The 25,094-nt window shown below is 53.0% G+C and overlaps 11 protein-coding genes across 11 annotated transcripts; 6 read left to right on the forward strand and 5 right to left on the reverse strand.

Moving 5' to 3' along the window:
- Positions 1 to 152: 152 nt before the first annotated feature.
- MYCFIDRAFT_43204 (uncharacterized protein) lies at positions 153 to 550 on the reverse strand (the record flags this gene model as incomplete). Its single annotated transcript, XM_007924305.1, has 3 exons — positions 153 to 236; positions 327 to 441; positions 519 to 550. 3 exons carry the CDS (start codon positions 548 to 550, stop codon positions 153 to 155), a joined length of 231 nt encoding a protein of 76 aa, XP_007922496.1.
- Positions 551 to 701: 151 nt separating this feature from the next.
- On the reverse strand, positions 702 to 2,314 carry MYCFIDRAFT_72474 (uncharacterized protein). Its single transcript, XM_007924546.1, has 3 exons — positions 2,022 to 2,314; positions 1,788 to 1,962; positions 702 to 1,731 (listed from the first exon to the last, which is right to left on the reverse strand). The coding sequence occupies exons 1-3, from the start codon at positions 2,265 to 2,267 to the stop codon at positions 788 to 790; spliced, it is 1,365 nt and encodes a 454-aa protein (XP_007922737.1). The 5' UTR covers positions 2,268 to 2,314; the 3' UTR covers positions 702 to 787.
- A 382-nt stretch (positions 2,315 to 2,696) lies between these two features.
- On the forward strand, positions 2,697 to 4,758 carry MYCFIDRAFT_43158 (uncharacterized protein; the record flags this gene model as incomplete). Its single annotated transcript, XM_007924302.1, has 4 exons — positions 2,697 to 2,765; positions 2,821 to 3,582; positions 3,682 to 4,011; positions 4,111 to 4,758. Coding segments are annotated over 4 exons (1,809 nt in total), but the record flags the coding sequence as incomplete, so codon positions are not given.
- A 200-nt stretch (positions 4,759 to 4,958) lies between these two features.
- MYCFIDRAFT_206848 (uncharacterized protein) lies at positions 4,959 to 6,182 on the forward strand. The gene is made up of 6 exons (XM_007925589.1): positions 4,959 to 5,141; positions 5,169 to 5,213; positions 5,245 to 5,266; positions 5,299 to 5,310; positions 5,346 to 5,398; positions 5,427 to 6,182. The coding sequence occupies exons 1-6, from the start codon at positions 5,054 to 5,056 to the stop codon at positions 5,456 to 5,458; spliced, it is 252 nt and encodes an 83-aa protein (XP_007923780.1). The 5' UTR covers positions 4,959 to 5,053; the 3' UTR covers positions 5,459 to 6,182.
- A 146-nt stretch (positions 6,183 to 6,328) lies between these two features.
- On the reverse strand, positions 6,329 to 7,236 carry MYCFIDRAFT_210529 (uncharacterized protein). The gene is made up of 3 exons (XM_007925590.1): positions 7,029 to 7,236; positions 6,434 to 6,975; positions 6,329 to 6,375 (listed from the first exon to the last, which is right to left on the reverse strand). The coding sequence occupies exons 2-3, from the start codon at positions 6,740 to 6,742 to the stop codon at positions 6,367 to 6,369; spliced, it is 318 nt and encodes a 105-aa protein (XP_007923781.1). The 5' UTR covers positions 6,743 to 6,975; positions 7,029 to 7,236; the 3' UTR covers positions 6,329 to 6,366.
- Positions 7,237 to 10,624: 3,388 nt separating this feature from the next.
- MYCFIDRAFT_210530 (uncharacterized protein) lies at positions 10,625 to 11,325 on the forward strand. The gene has a single exon (XM_007925591.1). It carries the CDS (start codon positions 10,779 to 10,781, stop codon positions 11,073 to 11,075), a length of 297 nt encoding a protein of 98 aa, XP_007923782.1. The 5' UTR covers positions 10,625 to 10,778; the 3' UTR covers positions 11,076 to 11,325.
- Positions 11,326 to 11,584: 259 nt separating this feature from the next.
- MYCFIDRAFT_53521 (uncharacterized protein) lies at positions 11,585 to 14,225 on the reverse strand. Its single transcript, XM_007924396.1, has 2 exons — positions 12,120 to 14,225; positions 11,585 to 12,060 (listed from the first exon to the last, which is right to left on the reverse strand). Exons 1-2 carry the CDS (start codon positions 14,211 to 14,213, stop codon positions 11,872 to 11,874), a joined length of 2,283 nt encoding a protein of 760 aa, XP_007922587.1. The 5' UTR covers positions 14,214 to 14,225; the 3' UTR covers positions 11,585 to 11,871.
- A 657-nt stretch (positions 14,226 to 14,882) lies between these two features.
- MYCFIDRAFT_186716 (uncharacterized protein) lies at positions 14,883 to 15,767 on the reverse strand (the record flags this gene model as incomplete). The annotated part of the gene is made up of 2 exons (XM_007925592.1): positions 14,883 to 15,457; positions 15,575 to 15,767. 2 exons carry the CDS (start codon positions 15,765 to 15,767, stop codon positions 14,883 to 14,885), a joined length of 768 nt encoding a protein of 255 aa, XP_007923783.1.
- A 354-nt stretch (positions 15,768 to 16,121) lies between these two features.
- MYCFIDRAFT_23055 (uncharacterized protein) lies at positions 16,122 to 16,811 on the forward strand (the record flags this gene model as incomplete). The annotated part of the gene is made up of 1 exon (XM_007924134.1): positions 16,122 to 16,811. A coding segment is annotated over one exon (690 nt), but the record flags the coding sequence as incomplete, so codon positions are not given.
- A 903-nt stretch (positions 16,812 to 17,714) lies between these two features.
- On the forward strand, positions 17,715 to 21,820 carry MYCFIDRAFT_214288 (uncharacterized protein; the record flags this gene model as incomplete). The annotated part of the gene is made up of 5 exons (XM_007925593.1): positions 17,715 to 17,736; positions 17,858 to 17,874; positions 18,031 to 18,222; positions 18,399 to 18,539; positions 18,599 to 21,820. The coding sequence occupies 5 exons, from the start codon at positions 17,715 to 17,717 to the stop codon at positions 21,323 to 21,325; spliced, it is 3,099 nt and encodes a 1,032-aa protein (XP_007923784.1). The 3' UTR covers positions 21,326 to 21,820.
- An 897-nt stretch (positions 21,821 to 22,717) lies between these two features.
- Positions 22,718 to 24,014, forward strand: MYCFIDRAFT_109220 (uncharacterized protein; the record flags this gene model as incomplete). The annotated part of the gene is made up of 2 exons (XM_007925594.1): positions 22,718 to 22,997; positions 23,056 to 24,014. Coding segments are annotated over 2 exons (1,239 nt in total), but the record flags the coding sequence as incomplete, so codon positions are not given.
- Positions 24,015 to 25,094: the final 1,080 nt, after the last annotated feature.

The raw sequence follows: 25,094 nt of genomic DNA on the forward strand, positions 1-25,094 counted from the left end.
GGCTCTATATATACACGGTCACTGGCAGCTTCCAGCACATAACAAACTGCCCTCTATGTCTTGCAGCTGAACTTGTGATTTGCGCCCGTCTCTGGCCACAAGTTCCTATCTCCGTCGCGCCTCAGCTACCCTACCCACCCACTCCTCATCCTCTACGAAGCCTGCTGACCAGCCTGCTGTGAAATAGCCTCCTGGTTTGCGGCCTCAAGAGATCGGACTTCTTGCTGCTTGCCGTTCTGTCGCACAAATTGTCAGTCGTGTCCTCACAACAGCACTCTATCCCGATCCGAGAGGTGTATTCCTCCCCAGGCATTCATTGTACGCACCTCCCACTTGGCGAACCTGAGGTCCATCTCTCCTCTTCTCTCAGCAGCAATTCTCTTGTCCTCCTTCAGTGAGCGACGGACAACGCGCGAGGCGACCGCAAGGTAGCGGTTGTAGCTGTGATGATGTATGTTAGCACTGCTCCTAGACTCCGTGTCGTGCGCCGGGAGCGCCAATGTCGGGTTTGCACGTACGTGATGCCTGCTGCTTTCCACGCGAATGCCATTGTGTCGGTCTGAAGGTGTGTGTGTGTCTGTCTGGTGTGGTGTCGAGGTGCTGCAAGTGCTTGAGATCCAAGGTGCAGCTTTGGATGTTCTGGTCCACTTACCGACATCCGACCAAAGCCACGTGACAACTGAATGCGAAAGGAAAAACGTGGCAACACATATCATTGAGCGCTTTGTATTGGTACAGCTCACTATTGCGTCTGATCTCACAAAGTGACCTCTATAATATTGTATATTTACACACGCAGACCGATCTCCTCCGCATAAGGCAGCTCGTAAAGGTCACCAACTGCGCTGACGGAAGCCTTGTTCTCGAGCGCCTCCTTTGCGACCTGCTGCACCTTCTCTGCTGTTACGCCATCCACGGCAGATGCAACGCTATCAATCTGGTACGGCTTGCCATTACGGATGAGGCCAGCACCAGTGTATTCAATGCCGGCGTGTGTGGTTTGACCGAATTCAAGCTCCTTGAATTTGGCGAGAGCCTTAGCTTTCCGGAAGTCTTCTGCGTTGACACCAGAAGCAATGCCCTTCAAAGCCTCAACAGCCTTTGGTGCGACTGCGTTGATGTCCTTGGCAGATCCGTTGAAGCTGATAGCGAGGAGGCCGGCGTCGGTGTAGGTGTGCGACTTGGTAGAAACGGAGAGCTGAGGAGTGCCGGCCTTGGCCCTGGCAAGCAGAGAGAAGCCAGGGCTCCACTTGATGCTAGTCTCACCACCAAGCAGAGCAGCGAGGACCGCAACTTCTGGCTTGTAGAAAGAACCGGTGGCAGAGCTTGAGCCAGGGAAAGCAAGAATGAGGGAGTTGCCAGAAGCGTGTGCAATGCGCTCCTCACCGCCGTAGTACTTGGCTTGCTCGGACTTGAGCTCGACAGCAGGCGATGCTGGGATGCCTTCGCTGAAGAATTGGCCGACCCACTTGGTGAAGTCGCTGTGTTCAACACCGTTTCCGACGATAGCGAAGTTTGGCTTTGCGTAGGCTGAAGCAGCGAATTCGGCAAGAGTCTGCTCGTCGACGTACTTCTTGAATGGAATAGTGGAAGCTGGGTGGAGAGGTGCACCAAGACCACGGTGGAAGGCAAGGCCGTGGACGCTGTCCTGGGCAAGCGAGAGTGTGTTTCCGAGGTGCTTCTTCATGCCCAGTTCCATGAGCGGCTGGATCTCCTCGTGAATCACATGTGCTATATCAGCATTAGTGTCGATTTCTGGTCTTCCTTCCATCTTGCACCAATCTTACGCTCAATCTTTGACATGCTTGCGACTTCTGCGAGGAGTTCGAGAAAATAAGGAAGGTCATCGCGGAGGAACTTGGCTCCAACAACGAGGTTTTCGCGAGTGTGGTAGCTTTGCAGCTCAGCGCCGAGCAGTTCAGATTCGCGTTGTATCCGTAGTGTCGATCTGCGTGCGGTGCTCTAGAGTTCGCACACCATTAGATGCATGCTTCCTACTTCCGGCTGCCATGCTCTCTCACCTTAAACGCGTAGCGGTCCAATGCTTCTGATAGACCGGGCCACGTCTCGTATCTGGTACCGGCTTTCGCGACGATAGCTACGGTCGAGACAGGGCCGGCTTGATCTCTGCTCGCAATCTTGATGCCATTGGAGTCCGCTTGCTGGTATTGAAAAGTTCCTGACGCAGCAGCGTAGCCTCTGGATTGTTGTGAAGCCTGGCGGACGGCCCGCTGAGCCTGCCGAGCAACAGCAGAGCGAGCAATCATGGTGTGTCGGTAGGGCCTCGCGGGTGGGCGGTTCAATGGCACTCAATGGGAGAATGGCAGTGCTCGAGGCCTCGTCGAGCGAGCTTGTGATGCTGGAAGACCGAATGTAATGGGTGCAGCCGATTGGTCGACGGCGGAGTGAGGACGCCGCGCAGCGGGCCACCGCTGAAGTACTTTGCTCACGAGCTGCGATTCAAAGCACCGACTTTCAATTATTACATCTCGCGAGAACACTCACGAGCCGGCTCCATGAAACGTCGACGGTAGCAATTCGCCAACTCTTGACGACGTGAGAGGTCTCAAGAGTTCCCAACACACATCGCACTATGGCACAGGTACATCTCGCCTCGCTGAAAATGCTCTGGCGCCCGCAAGCCACCCATGCAGAGCAGTGGAATGCGAGCACAGTAATGACAGCGACTGACATGGCGTGCCACACAGCGACTGCAAGAACTCTGCGCACTGCTCATCGAAGAGTCGTGCGGCCATCTCTCTTCCGTATGCACCTCGTCGTCGCCGTCCATACAGCGACCCGCGCTAACCACACCGCAAGCAAATCTTCCTGGCCCTCGCAGACAACGGACGTCTCACTCGCTGGCAGCTGCAACAGACCACCCGCATACCTGCTCGACAACTGAGACATGCTCTCGCCGTCCTGATCCAGCAGCACCTCCTCCTGCACAACACCACCGAAGAAGGCCTTACCTTCTACCACGTCGACTGGCGCAATGCCTACTACACCCTTCGCTCCAACTCCATTATCTCCCTGACCCGCGACCGATATGGTGAGAGCGCTGCCAAAATTGTTACCAGTCTGATACAGCTTGGACACGCGCGTGTCGGGGATCTTGCTCAAGCATTCGATTTCACTTCGACTACGAAGCGGGACAGCGCGGTCGATTCGTGTAACGAACATGTGAACTGCGAGGCACTGGTCAATGGTGCCCATGCTCATGCTCATACCGGACATGATAGCGGCAAGATCACCACGCTCGGACACTTCCACGCCACTCTTCGCACTTTGCTGAAGGCAGGTCTTCTGAAGAAGATCAGCAAGCGGTCGTACCTGCCAGCTGCCGACCTTGAAGCCGAGATCGAGGAACTTGTCATCCAGGATCAGTTTCCTGATCGCAAGATCACCGGCCCTAAGAAGCAAGCGGAATTCAAGCTTGCTGTCAACACTCTCAAGCGCAAGTGGCGACAAGCGAACGACTATTCCGACCATCGTGACCTTGTTTCCAGCGGTAGCATCAGACGTCCAGGCAATCAATCCGCTAAGCGCGTCAAGTTGAATGGCTCACTGTCAAACGGTGTCGTACATCACGATGATTCGGATGCAGATGAATCCGCCCCTAAGCTCCCGGTACTGTGTTGTGCTATCCCAGCGCACGGCTCCGTTGCTGACACTGTGTAGAATGAGATGGTCTTGAGAGTGAACTATGCGCAATTCAATCTAGCACTGCGTAGCAAACGCCTGGAAGACCTCGCTGAACCATACCTTGGAGGCGTTACTGCTGCTGTCTACGCGGCACTTCTGCGAGCGCTTGAGGGTAAGTTGAAGGCTCGCGATGATGACGTGAAAGAAGAGCGCGAGGACGAGGATGAAGACGACCACCAACCGTCTGCGTCAGTGAGTGAAATAGCTGAGGTTCTTGACCCGACCGTCGACTTGACACTTGGAGTCGTCGGCGCGGCGGACGAGTTTCACCTATCCAACGGCGATAGCAAAAAGCCGAAGAAGCTGGTGCCAGACAAAGACTTTGGCAATATCGGCATCAAGATGGAGGTAGACGACGATGACCACCCGGTCGTCGGCTTTTCGTCATATCACGCCCGGGCGCAGAAGCTCGCACTTATCGAAGAGCATCTCAAGCTGCTGCACGAACATCCAAAGACTTTCTGCGTACCCACCAGAGGTTCTGGTGGTGGCGAATGGCGCGTACACTTCTCAGCACTAACGGAAAATCTGATCCAGGCCAACGTTGACATGACAGTGATGGCTCGATTCGGTAAGGTCCACGCGCGATTCGTTCGATTGCTTCGGGAGCGAGGTCGGCTGGACGAGAAGCAGGTGGCTTCATTCTCGATGATGCGTATCAAAGACGTACGCGCCATTCTCACAGAGCTCAAATTCGCAGGCCTGGTCGAAGGTCAAGAAGTGCCAAAGGACAACACGCGGCAGCCCACGCGATCGCTGTATCTATGGTTCCACGACCAAGAACGCGTCGCAGGTATGATCCTGCAGCAGACCTACCAAGCCATGTCGAGGACTCTGCAACGGCTCAAGGTCGAGCGCGAGGGCTACAGGAATGTCATCGAGAAGGCCGAGATGATGGACATGAAGCAAGAAGCATTGGCACAAAACGAACGCGAGGCCCTCATGCAGTGGCGAGAAATCGAAGAAAAGCTTTTGACTCAGTTAGAGCGGATGGACGATGTCGTGGCGTTGTTACGCGATTTCTCTGGGAAGGATACCTCTTTGGTTTCATGATACCAAGTGTTGGATTTATTATGGGATGGAAATGGGGCGGACCGATTGCATAAGCTTGTGCATTGCAAAGGCGTTCTGAATCGAGCGAGACTATCTCTCTGCTCTGCACGCTTGCATTTCTTCGGCGTTGTTCAAAAAACGGGACGCGATACGAGACCATGAATGGGGGCTACGAACGATCGGACTCTCTGGGATGGGATCATTTGGCTGATTTTTGATTTTCTGATCCGGCTGCAAAGGCTCGAGGTGCTAAGGCTATATTGCTTAAAAGGGCTAGCCAGAGTTTATATAGTGAATGCAAATATCACTATTGTACATGCACCGCTTCCGCTGGACTCAGATACACTATGACCACGTTGAGTCCGTCTCCCGTTCTACAGCACGTCGCGAGGTGTGTCAAGGTCGCTAAGCTTCGGGTTCGCTACCGCCATGTTTGATGATGCCGAATGATCAATGTTGATCATTTACGTGTACATATGATGACAGCGATGTTTGTCGTCTGCTCTGCGTATTGAGGTAAGGGCGGTCTCCATCACGTAGGGTGGAAGATCAGTCCTTCTCCCTAGGTAGGATGTAAACCTTTGAAGGATTGGATTTACGCTTGAGGACAGCATCGGCGAAGCAAAGCATCACGCAAGAAGTGAATTTGACAACTCTTTGCTGCACAGTCCTTGTTCTTCTCTTCCTCTTCCTTTACTGACTGCTGCTAACCCGGCTGGTACTTGACTGTGATACATGACCCCGGCCTTTGGAAAAGAACGGTGATCGATATGTCGTAGACAGGAGCTTTGTCCTCAAAGTCTGATGTTTTGGACGTTTAAGTTCGCCCTGAAATTTGGTGTTGCTTGAGCGGTGTATTGCCCTCGGCAGCTGGCTTGTAAGTCGAAGACAACCGCTCATCTACAGAGCAATTGCTGTGCTTGTTCTGAAATTGCCTCGAACCGGCCTCGTGTGGTTGACTGAGATTCCACATTTGTCCGCTCACGACTCCGTTCTGAACGCACAGTGCTGCCATCGCATATGCGGAGTTTGACGCGTGACCTTCTTCATTGGTGCTATAGTATCTGCTCGCTTTTCAGACTTGTACTTGTCTGGTATGTCGCCCATGAGGAGATCTAATCTCAAGCCAGCCAGACAGCCGAAGAGATTTTAGCGAGCGAACTCGCCGCTGCACCTCGAGGATACTATTCTTGTACTGGAGGGTCGCTCAAGCCCTGCATGGTCAGCCGTGCAGCTTCTTGCAGGTTCAGCTTCCAGCCACAGAACGCAAGCCTTGTCAAGGTCTGCGATATACCAGCCAAACGACAAATTCCTTTGATCAATGCGAGTTCTCTATTGAGACTCGAAGTTTCTGATCGTGTCATGTTCAAGGGCAGTGCTTCCACGAAGCGTTCGATGTGGCAACGATCCATTGTGAATCCTGGCCTCTATGGCTTGATCTCAATAATATCGGGCTCGAGTTCTGTTCCACGACGGCTCTCCTCAGATGTGGCCATGCAAAAGGGTATGTCGGTCGCTAATGATGGTGTAGACGATCCCAGAGCGGTCTCGGCCTTCCTACTGGGCTGGAAGCGTGATGTAGCCACAAGAAGAAGCGAAGACTTACTCTTATTTGTCCTGAAGAGACGCGTCAGCCCCTCTCATGTGAACAGAGATATCCACTATGACAACGCACACAATGCATCGGAATTACCCTCAAGAAGTGGTCCAGGTCCAAGTGCGCATAATCAGGCCGGCCGTCAGGCGTCGTTCGTTGCGAAGGATGTCGTCGCCAACAGGGAGAACTTTGCGGGACATGCACCAACGACAAGCCGATGGGCGGGTTGATGAGGAAACGATCCGGCAAATCCATTCCGATGAAGCGCTTCGCCGGAAGTATGAAGGACAAGAACTCGCGTATCTCAATTCTGCCCACAGCGTCCTTGGAGATCTCGAAGAGTCTGATGATGAATGAGGCTGCGACAGAAGTGTGATTGCCACACATGGTGAGTATGCTGATGGAAGCTGTAGTAGTAGTTTTCTGACCAAGGTTCAGATCCGGGGTTGATTGCTGTGGTCAGCACGAGGACAATACCTCGCCATGATGTAAACTGGCTGGGCGGTAATAGAGGGTGCTCGCTCGATTAGACGGGGAAAGTCCAGGGTGGTGGGTGTGGTTGCAGGGCCAACTATATTTCCACGGTCTCTGGAGGCCTGGTGATCTTTGTCAATTTATGGCTAAATAGCAGTCAGAACGCTGTCCATTTTGAACGGGTCATTACAATGCTCACCCATTAAGCTTCTTGATCAAAGCTCCGAGGCTCTCATGAGAGTAATCTTTCTCATTCCACATGTCTCCGTGGTAGACCACTTTCTCGTTCGACTCCTGCCCTCAAGCTTGAGCGTCATCAGACTGTCGGCCGTGTATAAGGCCTGGATGCCAGTAAAAGCGTATTTCTGCCTCTGCCTCCATACCAGCTCATTCTGCGAAGAATCTACCACCTCCGTGACAATTGAAGAGTCTCGGATTTGGCAAAGAGCTTTGGGATGCCATACCACTGTGCCGCGATTCTGCATCTGGAATTACGTCAGAGAAAAAAATGTTGCCGGAAACGAGCTATGCAGCACTGCCCGAGCGAGTATCGCAGTAGCTGAAGGATCGTCATACGTGGATTGCTCAGCATATACCGACATGTCTTCTTCGGAAGCCGTGCCGCAATAGAGATTCAAGATATGCTTCATTACAGTATTGCTCGGCGAGATTCAGACAGTGCCTTCGAGGCCTCTGGATTTGGTGCATAGTCGACATCGTTATTCACATTCCGAGGTCTGTCTGGGTGCATCTTTAATCAATATCTTAAGCTCCAAGAAGAAAATAACTTTCTCCCATGATGAGAGTAGTATGGGAGGTATCCATTTCCACTTCCCGGCCAATGGGCTAGGTGACACGATGATTATTCTGAGATATTCTCCGCACTCCGTGCTTCAATGTCCTTCTTGTGTACCAGGTCTTTACCATCACCACCTCTTGACATGCAATCTGCACCATTTTCAAGACACCCAATTGTCCACGCAGCTATGCCGCACTTGTCCCAAACGCGCCCAGGTAGCGGGTGTAAGCTCGAGGTAGCTCGATGAGCTCCAACCTAGTCAGGAGGCCCATCGTAGCTCGGCGCAGCGCTCGATCGTGCCTGTCTGTCTGCTGTCAAACACGAGAGAACACCTACGGTCTGCCACATATTATAGGCATGCTGGCAATATACTACCAGCATGCTTACTCTCGCCGTCTACCGCGATCCGTGCTGCTTCCTTCGAATATCAGGCCATCGGCGGGCGACCATCTGCCGTCCTCTCAGAGCAGCGGTGTATTGACAAAGCAGTCAACGAGGCGTCAGGCCTTACCGCTTCCGTGGGACTTCGATATCAAGCTCTGGGCTCCGACATGCGCGCGTGCATCCGGTCTGCTCCAATCGAGGATTTTGCTTTGCATTGTCTCACCTCTGACGAACCACGAAGCGTGGAGTCCAAGGCGGACCATGCCGAGCATGACCTCACTCTTCTCTGCGCGAGTCAGCAGCCATGCCTCGCGTAGGCATATTGCACATCATACCGCTCCTGGGGCTTGCCTTCAATGCCTTGGGCTCGGTAGAGTTCATAACACACGTTTCATATCGCGTACTTGTCGTCATCCGAGCATTCGGGCGTTTCTCTTCATGCACCGTTGATGGCGAGGAGATCGACGAGAAGTCGTTGCCGGCAGCAACACGACTCGTAGATAACAGTGAGGTAGGTCCTGATAGTCAAACGGCGCTGTCCTTCTGTTCTAGAATCCTATGCAACGCTACCGGAAGACGCCAGACGCCTCGCCTCACAATCATGCAACTATTCAACAATTCTGCCATCAAGATCGAGCTGTTTCCAAAGAAGAACAAGAAGAACAAGCAGCAAGACCAGGAAGATAATCGAACGCAGCAGAATACAGCTACTTGCACACCTCCAAAGCCAAGGTCTCGTGGCCGACCAAGCACTAGCCCCAAGTCCGCCGACAGACAGCGGAGCGGCTCCAGGAACCCAACGCCCTCATTAGACCATCGTCGCCAGATCAAGGAGCAGGCCAGCTATGATTCGTTATCGTCCCGCAACGGACGGTCCGATCATGAGAATGGCACCTTGAAGATAGCACAGCAGTTTTCAACTCTCCCTGAGGTACACAATGAGGAACCATATCATGCCATTTCCGAGCCTGCAGGTGCTCTGAACCGCGAGTTCTCCTACCAGACAGCTACTGAAATTGGGTCCCTGCAATCTGGACAGCAGACGACATCCTCACAAGAAACCAGACCCGGCCACGGAATTGAGAACACTCGACCTAATTCGGGCCCAGACCTGTACGGCGGTCGTGGGGTGGAACTCCCGCCTAACTCTCCTCTCATCAACAAGCCACCAGAGTCTCCACTCATTGGTACACGTAAAGCTTGGGGCGTGGAACAGCTCGCACCAAACTCGATGTCCAGGCTTGGCACTCACGCTCAACGAAGTCCGAACACCAAGACGAAGATTTCAGAAAACATGGCCAAGGCACTGGCGAGCAAGAAGTCCCGAGAGAGGGTAAGAATGGAGCAGGAACAGGCCGCCATGGCTAAGAAGCAGTCTCATGGCAATCTGAGAGCACTGCACCAAACCAACGGATATGTCGATCGTGCTGCGGCCCCAAGTCCGCCTCCAATGTCACCAGTAAGCAGTGATTCTGACGGGTACAAACCTCAAGCTGCACGTCCTGTTCAGGACGAGAAATCGAAAGAGAATGGTCAATCTGGAGACAGAAGGACCGCCAAAGTGCCAGGAATGGTCAACAACACCACAGCCGAGTCTCGTATTGCAAAGCGCCGATCTGTAGCGGACTTGAACAGCACTGGGAAGACCACAAAGGCCAACAAGCCTGTCTATGCCGATTCGGAAGCCCAGACGAGCCCGGACCTGAAGCGAGACCGTGGACAACCCGACCCAAGCCAAGCACCTCGGTTTGACCGCAACAGCATAAGCAAAATGCCAAGGATGGCACCTGAGCACGAGTACCGATCCGATAAAAGCAGCAAGCGCCGCTCTCGATCCGAAAGCCGCTTACGAGCTCAGCCTCGATCGGAGAGTAAACCAAGGTCCCGTTCTCAGCATCGCCCGAAGCCTTCACAAATCAATGTCCAGGACGCCCAATCACAACGCGACGACCACTATCGCAACCAGACTGGTGTCTCGCCTATGGATTGGGCCTCAAAAGCCGCTGCTGACAGGAAGAGACAATGGAACCACAATTATAATTACAACACATCTTCCAACGACAATTACTCCACGTCGGTCTATACTAATGGTGCTATGCCATCTGTCGATGCTCATGTACAGCAAGGCACACCAGGGAGGAGGGATAGTTTCGGTCGAAGGTCTCCTGAGGATGATGGAGATTATGGCTCGGCGACGATGTATGGAAGCCATAGGATAAGCTATGGTGTAAGTCTACTTGACATGGACGTGGGTGACCGTTCGCTGACGAGAAGCAGAGCCCCAACCCAGCGACGATCTTCGGTAACGCGCTGTATAATGCCTCAGCTGGTATGAGTGCGGCATACAGTGCGCGAGCTGCTGGCAGAGTTTAAGAAATCTCAAGCAAAAACAGGCTCGACTGAGCTTGTCCAAAAGCTGTATCATGTGATTTTTTCGAGCAGTCTGATGGTCGCACCCAATGCTGACAGATCGCCATGGAAGAATGTCTGATATTGACTTCGAGGAGTGTTTCTTTGTGTGACCATATCTGGGCACTTGATTGATCGATGACTGCTGCTGGCAGAGTCATACAGCGGAGCGAGAGCGACAAGGCGTTGGCGGAGTCGGACATGTGACTTTGGAGTCAACTTGTACTATAGGAGGAGTTGACTGGAGTGTGGTGGTATGTGTGATGGCATCGGTTTTGGTCAAATTCTCAAACTCCTCTGCGATCGATGTGACTGGGCCTCTCGTTTACGCCTCTCCTCAAGTGCAAATGACTGAGAATGATCGCGTGGCCTCTATGGCAAAGCCACGGAGCACTTCTCGTATCGGAAGCAAAAGTAGATGATGGCGATATCACCGAGCTATTGAGAGCCTTGCAATCCGATGCGTTCGAGGGCGTAGAAGCAGTTTCAGTTTGCTCTGTTGGCTCGCCTGCTGGTGCAGAGGTCTTTTCCTCGGAGGCAGGTCCCCAGCTTGCCGCTGAATCATTGAGCTTGATGAAAGTTCCCAGCCATTCTGGATTTGAGATCTCGCTCGGCTGGTCGTCGACCAAAACAGTGTCAGATTCCCAGTCTTGACCAGTGATCGTTTCAACCTCTTTCTTCAGGTTTTGTCGATTCGGAGGCCGTAGATGACGCAGCTATTGAAGAAGCCGGCGAAGATGAACGAGCGTTTGACCATCAAATCATACATTAAAATGCAGCTCGTACTTGGTTTTTGGGAGCTTGCTGTCATGTTTTCAGAGGCCCATGTCACAGCAGAGCACCCCTACCGCTAGCATATCACTTGCTTTGATTGCGATTTCTTGCAAATCCCGAGTTGCACCAGCTTCCTCTCGAGCTGCGTTTTGCGATCGTTCGTAGACGCCATTGCTACTTGCGGCGGCGCACTGTTGAATGCGATCGCTATCCGATGCAAATGTCGAGACTCAAATGTTGAGTGCCGCTGGAAGTTCCGAGCAGAGTCACACCGGTCTAGCATGTGAGCTTCGTGCACTGACCTTCCTGAGTGCATAGCTCCACACCGATTCTCGCTTGCCGTCTCCGAAGCTGTCTTGTCAATGAGAGTCGTTCACAAAGGCAACTATGGAAGGGGTGCTGTCCATGTCATTCACATTCTCTCATCATCTATCAACTTCGTGATGAATCCACAGTAGCCGCGAAAATGCAGCCTATAGTATCTCAAAATCCTGAAGCGACCCGTCTTCGTATGAAACGCCCACGCCATGCTAAAGCACAATCCAGCCCATTCGATCCATGACTTCGTCCCTCAGCAATGCTGCAGCGTGGCCGGCTGCTTTCTCATGCCGCCCCAGAAACGCCGTAATGAATGGTGAAAGCTTACTGCAGAAAGACAGCTCGTATGTTCATGTGCTTAAGCAATGTAGCCCAAGTCATCCCCCTCAAGACGCTCGACGTACTCCTTCTCGATCAGAATGTCGATACACTTCTTGATGTCGCTGACCTTGGGAGAGAATCGATTCTTGATCTGAGCGATGGTTTCGGAGACGAGCTGACTGTGCTTCATGGTCTTGCGAGACTTCATTATGCGCACAATTGCAGACTGTACATAAGGTTAGCGCAGGCGTTCGACCAGTTAATGTGCAGAAAGGAACCACATACCTGCATGAGCATCTTGCGGTCTTCCTCGATCGTCTTGTGAGTATCTTCGACCTCCTGCTTCTGCTCAGACTTGATCGCAACGTTCAAGTTGACCTTCAGCTTCTTGTTCTTGAATCCGAGGTTGAGAGTGTACGAGGTGCCGCTTTGTGGTGATGCACCCTCCGGCTTGGCAGTAAGGACCTTCGCCTTGAGCATGATACCAATCGAGGGATCCAGAGTAGCCTTCTCCAGCGAAGTCAGTTCGGCAATCTCATCATACGCAACAGTATCGGAGTCGTTGAACAGGAGCAGGATCGCCATCTGGTAGGTCGAGACCTGGAAGGTATATGGAACCTTGTTCATCTTGACATAATTCGCGCGGATCTCACCCTTGCACAAGTGCCACAGCCACGTGAGCTTTCGACCTCCATGCTTGTGTGTGTAGAAGTTGGAGAAGCGCTCGTACGTCTTGATAATGGCCGTTGGAGGGGAGAAGGGTGTGGTCGGAGGCTGCAGAGGCCAGAAACCAGTACCCAGGATCTGATAGTAGGCATCGACGCCATCCTTGCGATCCTCCTTGTCGATGTTCTCAGCAACCCATGCTTCGTACGAGTTGTTCAGATCTCTAGACGTCTGCATGTCTTGGAACATGCGCTGCAGCTTATTGGTGTATTCGAATCCGGAGGCATCCTTGAGCTTGGCAATCATGCTCGTCTCTGCGTCGCCGCTAGCAGATGTGCTATTGACAAGACGCTTGGCCAAATGACGGGAGTAGAACTTCTGGAAGACGTCCTTATCCTCGATATATTTGAAGATGGTCATGACTTGGCTCAACATCTTCTCCATGTCATCCTCCTCGGTTGCCTTTGTGGACCGCTTAAGCACATTGTCTGCATGCTTAGCGAGCAACTCCGGGGATCGATTCGAGTTCTTTGCGCAGACCTTGTTGCGGTTGACGTATTCCCTGCAAGCGTTGTCGAGACTGCGGACAAACTCAGACTCGCCGGTGAAGGCGTTCTGAACCAGCGCAGCATATTGAGTGTGCACCTCGAGAAGCGCATCGATGTATGCCTTTGGATCAAGGCTCTCGCCTTGGTCGGCGACCTTCTCGACTGCAAGGTATCCAGCTTGACGGACGTGGTTCTCGAAGCGCGTGCGGAGTGGATCGAGTCCATCTTGAATGCGTGCAAGCAATTTGTACATACGCGCCATGTCTTCTTCTCTATCGTTGTCAAGTAGAATCTGGAATTCGTCTCGGAGGGTCGATGCGTGCTTGGCAATGAGCGCATTTTCACAAGTCTTCATGAGAGGCACCATGATCTCCGGCAGAAGGAAAAGAGGCACGCGATCCTTCTCCTCGTCTAGTCGACGCTCTGCCTTCTTCATGTAGTCCACAACGGCGTTTTCAGCCAAGAACTGTTGCGACTCTTTGTCGTAGTATGCGGACGTGGCCTCGAGATATGGCTTCTCGAAATATGTGCGGTAGACATCCAGTGTCGTCTTAGAACTGTCTGCATCGTCGATGCCAAGAGACACGAAAGACTGCACGACATCCTTGATCTTCGACTGCTCAATGGTCTCGCCATTGCGCTGCTTTTCCACCAGGCGGAGGACCGCATCCATGACCGCATTCTGCGTGCTGCCGAACATGTCCTCCTTCCATCGGACCAGGTGCAGCGTGTAGATATCGTAGACGTCTTTCTTGCCCTCATCCATCTCGCGCTTCACCCAGTGGCGGTTCAGGTAGCGGAATAGATGGTTGTTGTACATTCCCGCCTGTGTGTAACGCTTCCACTCCTTGATATAGAAAGTGAGAAGAGCTTCATCTGCGTGGTTGACCATCTCCTCGTGCACGGTCTTCAGGTGCTTCCGCAAGTACTCATTCAGCCTATGGTATAGATCCTCTCCGAGGAGGTGCGCACCGCGGTGATTCGAGTTGAGGTTGCTCTGCTGCACGCCGACGGCTTTTTGGGCAGTACAGAAGTTATGTATACTGGTGTACAGCGACATGTAGGTCTTGAGGTCGACGCCCTCGCTAAGACCGTACATGATGCGCTCCACTCCCCACTCGAGGAAAGCCCAAGTGCCGTTGATATCGTCCTTGTTGGTCGGCATGGGTGGTGGCGGCTGTCGCGCCGCGGTGGCCGCTGCTTTTGACATGGCGGAGGGTGTCGAGGCGGCCGGTCTGGGTGGAGCTGAGGGTGTATTGGCGGAAAGGGAAAGAGAAAATGAAGCTCTTTTATGATTCCGAAGCTTCGCGCGTAGCGAGGAATCACGAAATGGTGAGTGGCGGTGCCTAAGCTGTCCTCCGGCTGTGCAGCTGGATTATTGATGGATGGATGGACGGCCTCAGGCTCAGGCTCAGCGACGGCGCGGATGGTGTATCGCTGCGGCGTTGGAAATCCTCGCAAAGTCGGAGTCGGTGTCAAAGAAAAGAAACAAATCAAAGACTGGCGGGTCTGAGCATATAAACCCCGCGCAGTGGTGCCTGAAGTGCAAGAGAGGTCGAAAGTGAAGAGCGAGAGGCAGTGACGAACTTCGCGCCTGCCGGTCTGTGCGTGAACCATCTGCCTCTGCCTCTCGCGTGCAAGTTCACTCGGCCAGATCGCGACCTTCATATGCATAAGGCCTACATCGATATTCTTCTCACGCACCCAACTGTGAGGAAATTTCTCCTAGTCAATGCTCAAGGTACCCGCCTAAGGCTCGAGTTGAGTACATGTATCGTTTGTACACTCTATGATACAGCTCTATGCTACTGGTACATTTCGGCGAGCTTTTTCATCACTTGTCCGTGCTGCTCCGCCCATCATGCCATGCCTTTGGCACTAGTTCCTCCGTATCGCTGACTGGCTCTGATGTCTGCTTAACAGTTTGTGCGGGCACATCATGTCCTTTGATTGCTGATTCAGGGCTGCTTTCCGTCGACTCCTTCCTCTGAGCGAGGGCCACCTGCGCTCGATCCTCTTCAGCCTGGACTTCTGCTACTTCCTCGTCGTCTAGTTCCGCTCCGTAGATGTCTGGGTGATCTCGGAAGCAGTTTTGCATCGTCTTGAAGTGCTCGATGCAGTCCACGCCCTTAGGTTCCTCCTTGGAGTACACAAAGCAACTGAATGCTGCTCTGAACTGCTCCCCGCAAGGGCCATGTGCCATTCCTCCTAAGCACGGGCAGTCCCAGTTGATCTCCCCAGTCTCCTCGTTGAATGCGCCCTGTTGGTCGGCTTCCTCTTCTAATGCGCCGGCGCCTTCTTGTGCAGCCGGTTCTCCATCTGACACAGCCACTGTCTGCGGCGATTCTGTCTTTTCCTGGAGCTGTGAGGCATGAAGGTTTGCTCTAGCCTGTGCTCGCCGCTGTTCGGCTATTGAGTCGACTGTTCTGTACTGTTCCGATTCGTGTGGCGTCTCGAGTGGTGAATGTACTGCGTCTGGCAAGAATCAGTATCGTTACTCATCTAGATCTATTCACCGCAACTCACATGCGGGTTCTTCTGCGAACACTGATGCTGTATTGTAGTAGTAGACAATCGCTCCAGCTGCAGTCCATCGCAAAGCAGTTCCCTTCCAGCTTCCAGACTTCGCAGATGATGTGCTCGCAAAACGTCGTCCGATTTTCTGTGCTTTGGGAATTGATCTAGCAGCAGATGCCGCTCTAAATGCTGGTCGGAACATCGTAAGTCGTGAGATCCTGAAGGAATGACGAAATGAAAAACAGCCGTACCAATGCGAGGCGCAACAGTGTCGATGTTCTCTGATTGCAGCTTAGAAATGTGCCTTTGCCTGAAGACCGGATGTCGGTTCCAATTGGCTGCGGGCTGAGCTCCGATGTTTATGCAAACCTGGAAGCTTCCTTGCGTTGCACGCGATTCGATTCTCTGCCGACACCTTTCACGTCTCGGCAATCTACCAAATCACGGTCTAGACATGGCCATTCAGAATGGTTCTGCGTGCCACATAAGCAAGATCAGGCTGACGAAGTATCTGGAGCCGGACTCTGGCCACACGTCTTCTAACCCCGAAGTCGCTCTGGTCATTCTCAATTCGCCTATTGACGATCTCGAGTATTTCCGGCGCCTCTTCGATCATGCCTCCTACCGAATATGCGTGGATGGAGGAGCCAATAGGGTGCACGACCTCCTCTTAAAGCACTATCCCAGCTCTGAATATCATGAAGCCCTGGCTCATGCCCTGCCTTCTGCGATTCACGGCGATCTGGACTCCATTAATGAAGACGTTCGTCTCAAATACGAGCAGCTCGGTGTGCCCATAACTCATGATCCCGATCAGTATAGCACCGACTTCGCCAAGGCTGTAAAGACAATCGCGGCCAAAATGCCACAGGTCCGTGATGTGCTTGTGCTGGGCAGCCTTGGTGGACGAGTGGACCACGGTATTGGTTTACTGCACGAGATTTACCGCCAGCAGAAGTTTCACCATCCAGACTTACAATTTTGGTTCTTCTCCGAGGCTAGTGTGACAATTCTGCTGCGACCTGGAACGACAGAGCTTGTCACACCACTCAAAGATGGTTTGATCACCCCCAACATTGGCATTCTGCCACTGTATGGCAAAGCAGTCATTTCAATCGAGGGCTGCGAATGGGACGTTACAGACTGGCCGACCGAACTTGGAGGAGGGCAACTCAGCACGTCGAACCATATTGTGTCCGACCGAGTCTCAATTACTACCGACGTTGATGTGCTTTTTACTGCAGAGCGTAATGGAGGGTGAGGGCGTGACCCGGAGGCGGAGCTTCGAAATTTTGCAAATCACAACACACGAAGGTCGCACTGGTGGAAAGGAGGCTCTCTTTCATCTTTGTGGGAGGTAACACTGCTGAGCCCCAGATTGTCACTTACTGTCAGCCTTGGTGACAGATTTGGCCGCATCTTGTAAGGGCTGCCTACCTTCGCGTTAGATGCGCCTCAGCCTTGCTTGTGCACCGTCACACACGGAACAAGGCACATTAAGACTCCTGGTATCCACAGGGTTGGATCGGTCCAACCTTCTAGGAGGCAACAATGGCGTGCCAAATAGCTTGTAGGACCTACGGACCGGATTCCACGTTGCGTGCGATTGGAAGCAAGCGCCGCGGTCTACTGGCCTACAGTCATGGTCCGGAGCAGATTTCCGACGGATGCTACGATGAGTAGGCATAACCGAGGCTGCTACCTCAGCGGAATGGTCGTGGTCAGTTCGTATGCGGAGGCTGTGAACGAGATGTACAGCCCAGTCAGAATCAGCACGATGAGTCGGGATTCTTCGCCCTGGGGATCTCGTAAAGACGTAAGGCTGCGAACAGCATCAAATCAGAGGTTGAGATTGGATATGGACGTCGACTTGTTCCTGCGTCTTGTGCGAGTTTCACGGTAACGCATGGCCTTCATGCGCGTGCCCGAGGAGCACGAGCACAAGCATGTATATCCACGTTGCAGACGACAACGTCATCAAGATAAAACGTCGGTCACGCAAAATGCTTTGGCATCTTGAAGATTGACGAAGTTGTTCAGCGGTAATAAGATCTGCTACATCTTCATGTGAGAGCACGTTGATCAGTGCCGCGCCACAGACGCTGTGCACGTACAAAAAAGCCTGAAGCTGTCAGCCAGCAAACAAGCTATGGAGTACCTTTTGTCCGAAGGTCTGTAGACTCCCCACTCGGTGGGTGGAATTTTTGTAAATGGAATTTCCGCAAAACTAGGTGAAGCACTATCGCTGTCAAACTGCCTGCATGTGAAAATTGCCTTGAATTTATTTATTAGAACAACTGTATTGCAAAGTGAGTGGCCTGGCGATCCATCGCCCGCCTGCCGAAAGCAAAACCTTGTCAGCAAGGGTCTTTTCCTCTACCGCACCGCACCGCACCGCAGTATCAACTTTGGGAACGGCAACTGCACGACTTCTGTGTGCGCTCCAGACACACAATCTCTCACAGTGCAACTGTTCTCGCCCATTTCCAACATCTCACGCGATTCCCCTGCCAATCAGCGCGCGCTTGCCATTTCCAAACCTGCACGATCCCGCCGCAGTCGACCACCACCTCGAAGGCGTCCGCCGGCCATGGAGCTGTAGACGAGCCGCGGGCGACGAGCTCTGCCATCAAAATTGGGACTGCACACACTTCACTGTTAGTCACCTACTGCATTGCTGTGCGCCGCGCACCGCACATGCTCCGTCGCACGTCTGCCACTCTTGCTAATACCAACATCTTCGGCAGGCACGACTCCCCTACTTAATCTCCGACCCTTGACGTCCACGCCAATCTTTCACCTGTATAGCTGTCGACAAGCTCTCTTTTACCAGAAACATTCATTCCGAGGCGCTTTGCAAATATACTCCGATATGGAATGGCAGCCGCAGCAAGAGAACCTGAGCCAACTGGCTCAGTATCTCCGCGACTCATTGAGTGGACATGACATCCGAGCACAGAAGAATGCTGAGCAAGTGCGTATCCGCTCTGGGCGAATCTTTTGGTCAAGAGATCTATGCTAATGCTCGGATAGATGCTACGGAAAGCCAAAAGCTCTCTGGATATCAACAACTACTTAGTCTACCTCTGCACCACACCAACCTCTACCACCGGACTGAACGAGCAATCATATCATGCTGCACGGAGTGCTGCAGCTATTATGCTCAAAAATAACGTCAAAGCATCTTACCGCACCATCCCGGAAGAGAGCAAAGCATATCTCAAATCTCGTGTGCTACTCGGCCTGCAAGATCGCAATACGCAGATCCGCAACTACATCGGAAATGTCATCACCGAGGTTGTACGACAGGGCGGCATACTAGGATGGACGCAAGTCCTGCCCGACCTCGTCAACATGGTAACGAATCAGAACGGCCGAGCTTCCACCGAGGCACAGGATGGTGCCATGGGTGCGCTATTCAAAATTTGCGAAGATAACAAGAAAGCCCTGGACCAGGAGTATCAAGACCAGCGACCGCTTGCGTATTTGCTACCTGAGCTGCTGAAGTTCACAACAAGTCCAAACTCAAAGGTGAGATCGCGAGCGCTAGGCGCTATCAATATCTTTCTCACCGAGCCTGTGGCTCTTACGGTCCGCGAGAATATCAACGAAATCTTGCCGGCTATCGTGAGATTGTCGTCAGATGACAACGATGACGTACGGCGATTTGTGTGTCGAGCCTTCGCGTTGCTCGCCGACGGGCTGCCTCAGGTGCTTGTCCCACACGTGCAGGGCATCGTCGAGTATACGCTTTCTCAACAAAAGGATGTCCATAACCAAGAGCTTGCGCTAGATGCTGCGGAGTTCTTCTTCGAGGCTAGCAGTAATACAACATTACGAGAGGCACTTGGACCATACCTGGCCCGGATTGTGCCGGTGCTGCTTGACAGCATGATATACAGCGAAGACGATCAGCTCCGACTAGAGGGCGATGAAGACGATGCAGACCTGGAAGATGAAGCCAAGGACATCAAACCCACATTTGCGAAGGAAAAGACTTCAAGAGCAGACACCGCGAGTGGTGCAACCCTAGCCAATGGCCAAAACAAGCCTGCTATCAATGGTTTCGCCTATGAAGATGATGACGACTTGAGCGATGGCGAGATCGATGAGGACGAAGACTTTGATGACATCGATCCCGAGGAGGAATGGAATCTCCGCAAATGCTCAGCAGCCTCTCTTGACAGTCTCGCGAGCCATTTCCATGGCGTAGTGTTTCGCGAAGTCCTGCCATGGTTGATCGAGAATCTCAAGCACAAATACTGGCCCAATCGCGAAGCAGCAGTACTTGCGCTAGGAGCCATTGGACCAGGTTGCATGGACGACATCAAACAACATCTTGCTGAGCTCATACCTTACATGTTGTCACTTCTCAACGATCAGCAGCCGGTCGTGCGCCAGATCACCTGCTGGTCACTCAGTCGATTTGCCTCATGGGCGGCACATGATGAAAGTGCTCCCAAGAATCAGTTTTTCGAGCCCATGATGGAAGGCTTGCTGAACCGTATGCTGGACAGCAACAAGAAAGTCCAAGAGTCTGCAGCCTCGGCATTCGCATCTCTCGAAGAGAAAGCCAAGACTGCGCTGACGCCTTACTGCCACATCATTCTTCAGCAATTTGTGAAGTGCTTCGGGAAGTACAAGGACAAAAATATGTACATCCTTTACGATTGCGTGCAGACTTTAGCAGAGCATGCATCACCCACCCTCGCGCAGCCCGAGAATGTCGACCTTCTCATGCCGGCGATGATAGAGCGTTGGGAGCACGTGCATGACCAATCCCGCGAAATGTTCCCTCTACTGGAATGCTTGTCGTTCGTCGCCACAGCTCTTGGGGCGCAATTCTCCCCGTATGCCGAACCGCTCTTCGCTCGCTGCATTCGCCTCATTCAGCAGAACTTGGAAGAGGGCATCAATGCTGAACAGTCCTTCCTGGATCAGCCAGACAAGGATTTCCTCGTCACAAGCTTAGATTTGCTGAGCAGCATCATTCAAGCACTCAACGAGTCGCAAAGCACCAAGTTGGCAGCCAGTGCTCAGCCAAACATGTTTCAGCTTCTGGCGTTCTGTATGAAGGATAGCAACAATGATGTTCGCCAATCTGCTTACGCCCTTTTGGGAGACTGCGCAATCTACATATTTTCGCAGCTGCAGCCATTCCTGCCTGCGGTCATGGAGATTCTCATCCAGCAACTGGACATCAACGAGCCGACTGAAGATCCCGAGACAGCCTTCAGGGTCATCAACAACGCTTGCTGGTCTTGCGGTGAGATTGCGATGCGGCAGAAAGAAGGCATGGAGCCATACGTTGATCGGCTTCTCGCCAAATTAGCAGTCATCATGTTCAGCGCCGAAGTACCCGACAGTCTCAACGAGAATGCTGCAATTGCCTTGGGCCGTCTCGGCATCGGTTGCCACCAGCAATTGGCACCGCATCTAGCCAACTTTGCGCCACCGTTCTTGCACTCGATGCAAAAGGTCAGCTGGACTGACGAGAAGGGCCACGCCTACAAAGGCTTTGTGAACGTTGTCCTCGATAACCCACAGGCGCTCGAGAAGTGCTTGTTGGATTTCTTCATGGAGATGGCCAATGCTCCCGGCGTCTTCCTCACCGGCATGCAGGATGATGGACCTCTCGCTGGCTTTGAACGCGTTCTGGTACAGTATAAGCAGATGATTGGAGGCGAAGGATTCGACAACTTCCTTCACAACTTGCCACCACCAAAGGAGCAGGCACTGCGCCAGCTGTACTCATTCTAGGGAGGTGATTACTGCATGGTGCAGCCCTCGTATGTCGCCATGGCCTGAGACTCGTGGGTCCGATTCAAATCCATCATTTATCCGACGAGGCGTTTTTGCTTACGATACCAATCTACATAGCGTGGTTCACCGATTGAGTGTTTGATTTTCAGCGTAGCATCTGTTCGCAATAGGCGGCAGCGCAAAAAGGATTTCATGGCGCGGCGTTTGTTTGCATTGCTTCGAAAGCGCAAGGTGGTCTCGCAGTGCATCCAAACGTCTGGAAGTCGATGCTGCGACAAGCTTTGCATGGGAGGAATGTATTTCGAAGTAGCGAAAAGAAGAGACTTGGGAAGACGAGATGAGATATGCCTGATGAGAGGCTAGTAGCATGAGATATGCTACTATTGCTTTTATGATGCCCGAGGAGAAGGGCAGCGCTTTTGGAAGCGAAGATGTATATAGTTAGATAGCTGAGAAGGCATATAGCCTGCAAGAGAGAATGCGGACACACTGCACCAAATGATTTTGTTCTCTTCAACGTCGCTTTGTTTCACGGGCGTCGCGGCATTTCTGCATCAAAGCGCAGGCTATGTTATATGGTTCTACCCAGGGGCCAGCAGATCTTGAGATTGACCATCATCGACACCTCCCCACTTCTGCAAGGCATGCGGAACGTGGCATGGCATGGCATGGCATGACAATGAGAGCCAAGCTGTACAACAATACGGCCACTACTCCTTGACATACAAACAATACCCTATCGACACCGACACCGACCCCGACACCATTGTAGCTAAGAATACAGAACAGAGAACGACGTCGGGACGCTTCATCGTGACCTTGGCAGACGTCGACGTTGCCGAATCAAGACGTGGGCCTAGACGTCAGCACTGGTCCAGGTCCAGGTCCCCGTCCAGGTCCAGGCACTGCGCTGTTGGACTGCCAACTCGGCCTTCAGCATCACACTGCTGCTGAGAGCTGACCACGACTGCTGCCATATCAACGCCTACTATCCTTTCGGTTGCCAAGCACTGGCTGCGGCGACTCCGGCTTGTACGAGTAGGAGTATCGCAATCCGCGCATACATCACGCGAGCCTCACCATCCCCCCTCCGCTTTGAGGCGTGCGGCTCAGGCGGGCAGCACACCACGACGCTGTTCTGACCCGCCAGCACATCGCCATCACGCGACGGCGAACAGCGCCCTACACCAGAGTGAGCGCACAACACTGCCGATGGCGCAGGCTGCGCTGAAAGATGGACATGGCTATGCTCTGCCATCCACCCTGGCCACCGAGTTCAGTACAGGCATTCCCGCGCCGGCCGTGACGGCTGCGAGATCCGCGGTGGAATGGCAGGCTGTGGGTACGCACGATGGACGAGGGCACTGGCACAAGTATCCGGGCAAGACAACATGGCAAGAAGGCCACCAGAGTGTGACGACGCTCGGCCTAGGCTCGACAGGCAAGGGCATTCTAATAGGCATGCTGTCTGCCTTCGGCTCTGCAGCGCTGGTGGGAATCATCATCGCTGCCATCTATTTCTTTCGATACACGAGCCGCGGACGCATCTTCCTCGACCGCATCGGCCGCCCTGGCGAATTCGATGATGAACAGAGTTTCTTGCGGGAGGAAGAGGAGGCCTTGGCGGAGATGGATGACCTGCAGAGGGCAGAATACTTCCGAGCAAAGGGTGAGATTCAACAAGACCGCGCACTATGATACTTGAGGAGGTGCTGACTGAAGCGCAGCATTTGTGCAGCACAACCCGCCCGAGTCCGTACAAACTGATATTTCCTTGTCACAGTTCTTAGCGATCCAAGAGAAAGGCGTTTCAGCATGGGAGTTTGAGCCGGAATTGGAGATAGCGAACTGCTTCGTGGAAGCAAGGACCGAGATTGAGTTCTTCGATTCCGAGTGCAGCGTGCAAAGCAATCTACCGATACCAAAGCAAAACGAAGTATACTACTGGGAGGCGAAGCTATATGATAAACCGGATTCGACTTTGGTCAGCATTGGCGTGTCAACAAAGCCGTACCCGCTGTTCAGACTGCCTGGGTCGCATAAGCACTCCATCGCCTACATGTCGACGGGGCAGAGAAAGTTCAATCAGCCTTTCAATTCGACGAATTACGGACCACCATACGTGCAAGGCGATGTCGTTGGTGTTGGATACAGACCTCGAACGGGCACCATTTTCTTCACAAGAAACGGGAAAAAGCTGGAGGACGTTTGCCATGGCATGAAACTACACAACTTCTTTCCCACCGTTGGCGCGAATGGACCTGCAAATGTGCATGTCAATTTCGGCCAGATGGGATTCGTCTTCATTGAAGCGAATGTCAAGAAGTGGGGCCTTGCGCCTATGACCGGGAGTCTGGCTCCACCGCCGCCATATGGAAGCGAGGCAGGCAGTATCCTTCTCGAAGGAGGGCGTGAAGGCGTAAGAGAGGGACAAGGCTGGATACCGGGCCATGCGCGAACGAGTAGTGCTCAAGTGCGATTGCAAGGTCGGCCGACAAGAAGTCCTGGCCCCGAACGATCGCCCACGGACATCTCGTTAGCTCAGCTGAATTTGATGGACATGCATGAGGAGGAAGATGACGACTATGGGGAGGGCACAAGCGAGGCTGCCAGTAGCCAGGTTCTCATCAACCCAGGGCTGCCATTTGAACCCGCTGATCACCCACCGCCGGATTACGAAAGTCCTTCAGAGCACGAAGACGACGACGACGACGACGACGACGATTCAGACACAACTGCACGGCCGAGCAGTGCAGTAATGCAGCAAGATGAGCAGCGGCGGCTGCTAAACTCAAGCCCACCCATTCCTACCTACGAAGCTGCGGTGAGCGACGTTGAAGCCGGGAGAGGGCGAAGCAGTACGAGGACGAGACCGAGGAGCGAATCATGACAGAGACATATTTCCTTGAATTTTTAGCGCCATGAATCTCTGGAGCATTGGCGTTTGTGGTTTTCCTGGGGCGAGGCACGCATGAGGAAGCTGCATCATGACCACAGGGAGTCAGAAAGCGATGATGTTGTGTTGTGTGGTTGGAATTCTGGTATACCCTGAGTGTAACTTAAGCACGACTGATTGAAACTTGTTTCTTCTAGGAGTAACAGTGGGCTATGAAATGATCGAAAGATATGATGGAAAAGCAGAGATACAGCTTCTTCAGTCGCGCCTTCCACACTCGCCTTCACTTGCCTGACCGGAAGGCGGGAGGGTCCGTCCTCGACGGCCGCCAAGCGCGCGACAGCAAACGCTTTAAGTCACAGTCACCTTTGCGCTTGAGCAAACACTTGTCACAAGCAATTTGCGCATTTGTCGATCGGGACCTGTCGGCTTTTCCCCCAGCGTCAGTTGATATGGCGCCTGATATGAAGCACTTGTTGGGCAAGCTGGCAGGAGTGGATTTGAATGACAATCGCCATCAAGGCGTTCAACAGTAAGCGCGCCACCCATCATACCGCTGTCGCCTGATGTGCAAGCTGACTCTCGTAGATCACGCATGCCCATTTCGGATGGCGTTGAAGTAGGAGACAGTCACCATGACACCTCAGAGTCGCAGTACGGCTTCCAGTATGTATCCCTTGTCCGCCGTGTGATGCGTCGCTAATCAACATTAGATACCCGGACCAGTTGCGCTCATATCGACTTCCGCCCATCAACACCGCACACGGAAAAGTGAGAGAGATCACGGAGCTCTCTGCGTCTGCATCGACATCTGGCTACACCAGCGACTCCGAATCGCTCACTGCCAGCACGCTGTATGTGATACCACTT

Source organism: Pseudocercospora fijiensis, assembly GCF_000340215.1.
Source record: "Pseudocercospora fijiensis CIRAD86 unplaced genomic scaffold MYCFIscaffold_2, whole genome shotgun sequence".
NCBI lineage: Eukaryota > Fungi > Ascomycota > Dothideomycetes > Mycosphaerellales > Mycosphaerellaceae > Pseudocercospora > Pseudocercospora fijiensis.

Bases quoted from the DNA above. Each gene is read 5' to 3' on its own strand.
- MYCFIDRAFT_72474 (XM_007924546.1), bottom strand. From the start codon at position 2,267: ATGATTGCTCGCTCTGCTGTTGCTCGGCAGGCTCAGCGGGCCGTCCGC. The intron at 1,963-2,021 runs GTGAGAGAGCAT...TGCGAACTCTAG, and splicing joins TGGACCGCTACGCGTTTAAG to AGCACCGCACGCAGATCGAC. The intron at 1,732-1,787 runs GTAAGATTGGTG...ATGCTGATATAG, and splicing joins AAGCATGTCAAAGATTGAGC to CACATGTGATTCACGAGGAG.
- MYCFIDRAFT_206848 (XM_007925589.1), top strand. From the start codon at position 5,054: ATGCAAATATCACTATTGTACATGCACCGCTTCCGCTGGACTCAGATA. The intron at 5,142-5,168 runs GTCGCGAGGTGT...AAGGTCGCTAAG, and splicing joins CGTCTCCCGTTCTACAGCAC to CTTCGGGTTCGCTACCGCCA. The intron at 5,399-5,426 runs GTGAATTTGACA...TTTGCTGCACAG, and splicing joins AGCAAAGCATCACGCAAGAA to TCCTTGTTCTTCTCTTCCTC.
- MYCFIDRAFT_210529 (XM_007925590.1), bottom strand. From the start codon at position 6,742: ATGTGTGGCAATCACACTTCTGTCGCAGCCTCATTCATCATCAGACTC.
- MYCFIDRAFT_210530 (XM_007925591.1), top strand. From the start codon at position 10,779: ATGATCGCGTGGCCTCTATGGCAAAGCCACGGAGCACTTCTCGTATCG.
- MYCFIDRAFT_53521 (XM_007924396.1), bottom strand. From the start codon at position 14,213: ATGCCGACCAACAAGGACGATATCAACGGCACTTGGGCTTTCCTCGAG. The intron at 12,061-12,119 runs GTATGTGGTTCC...CCTTATGTACAG, and splicing joins ACCGCAAGATGCTCATGCAG to TCTGCAATTGTGCGCATAAT.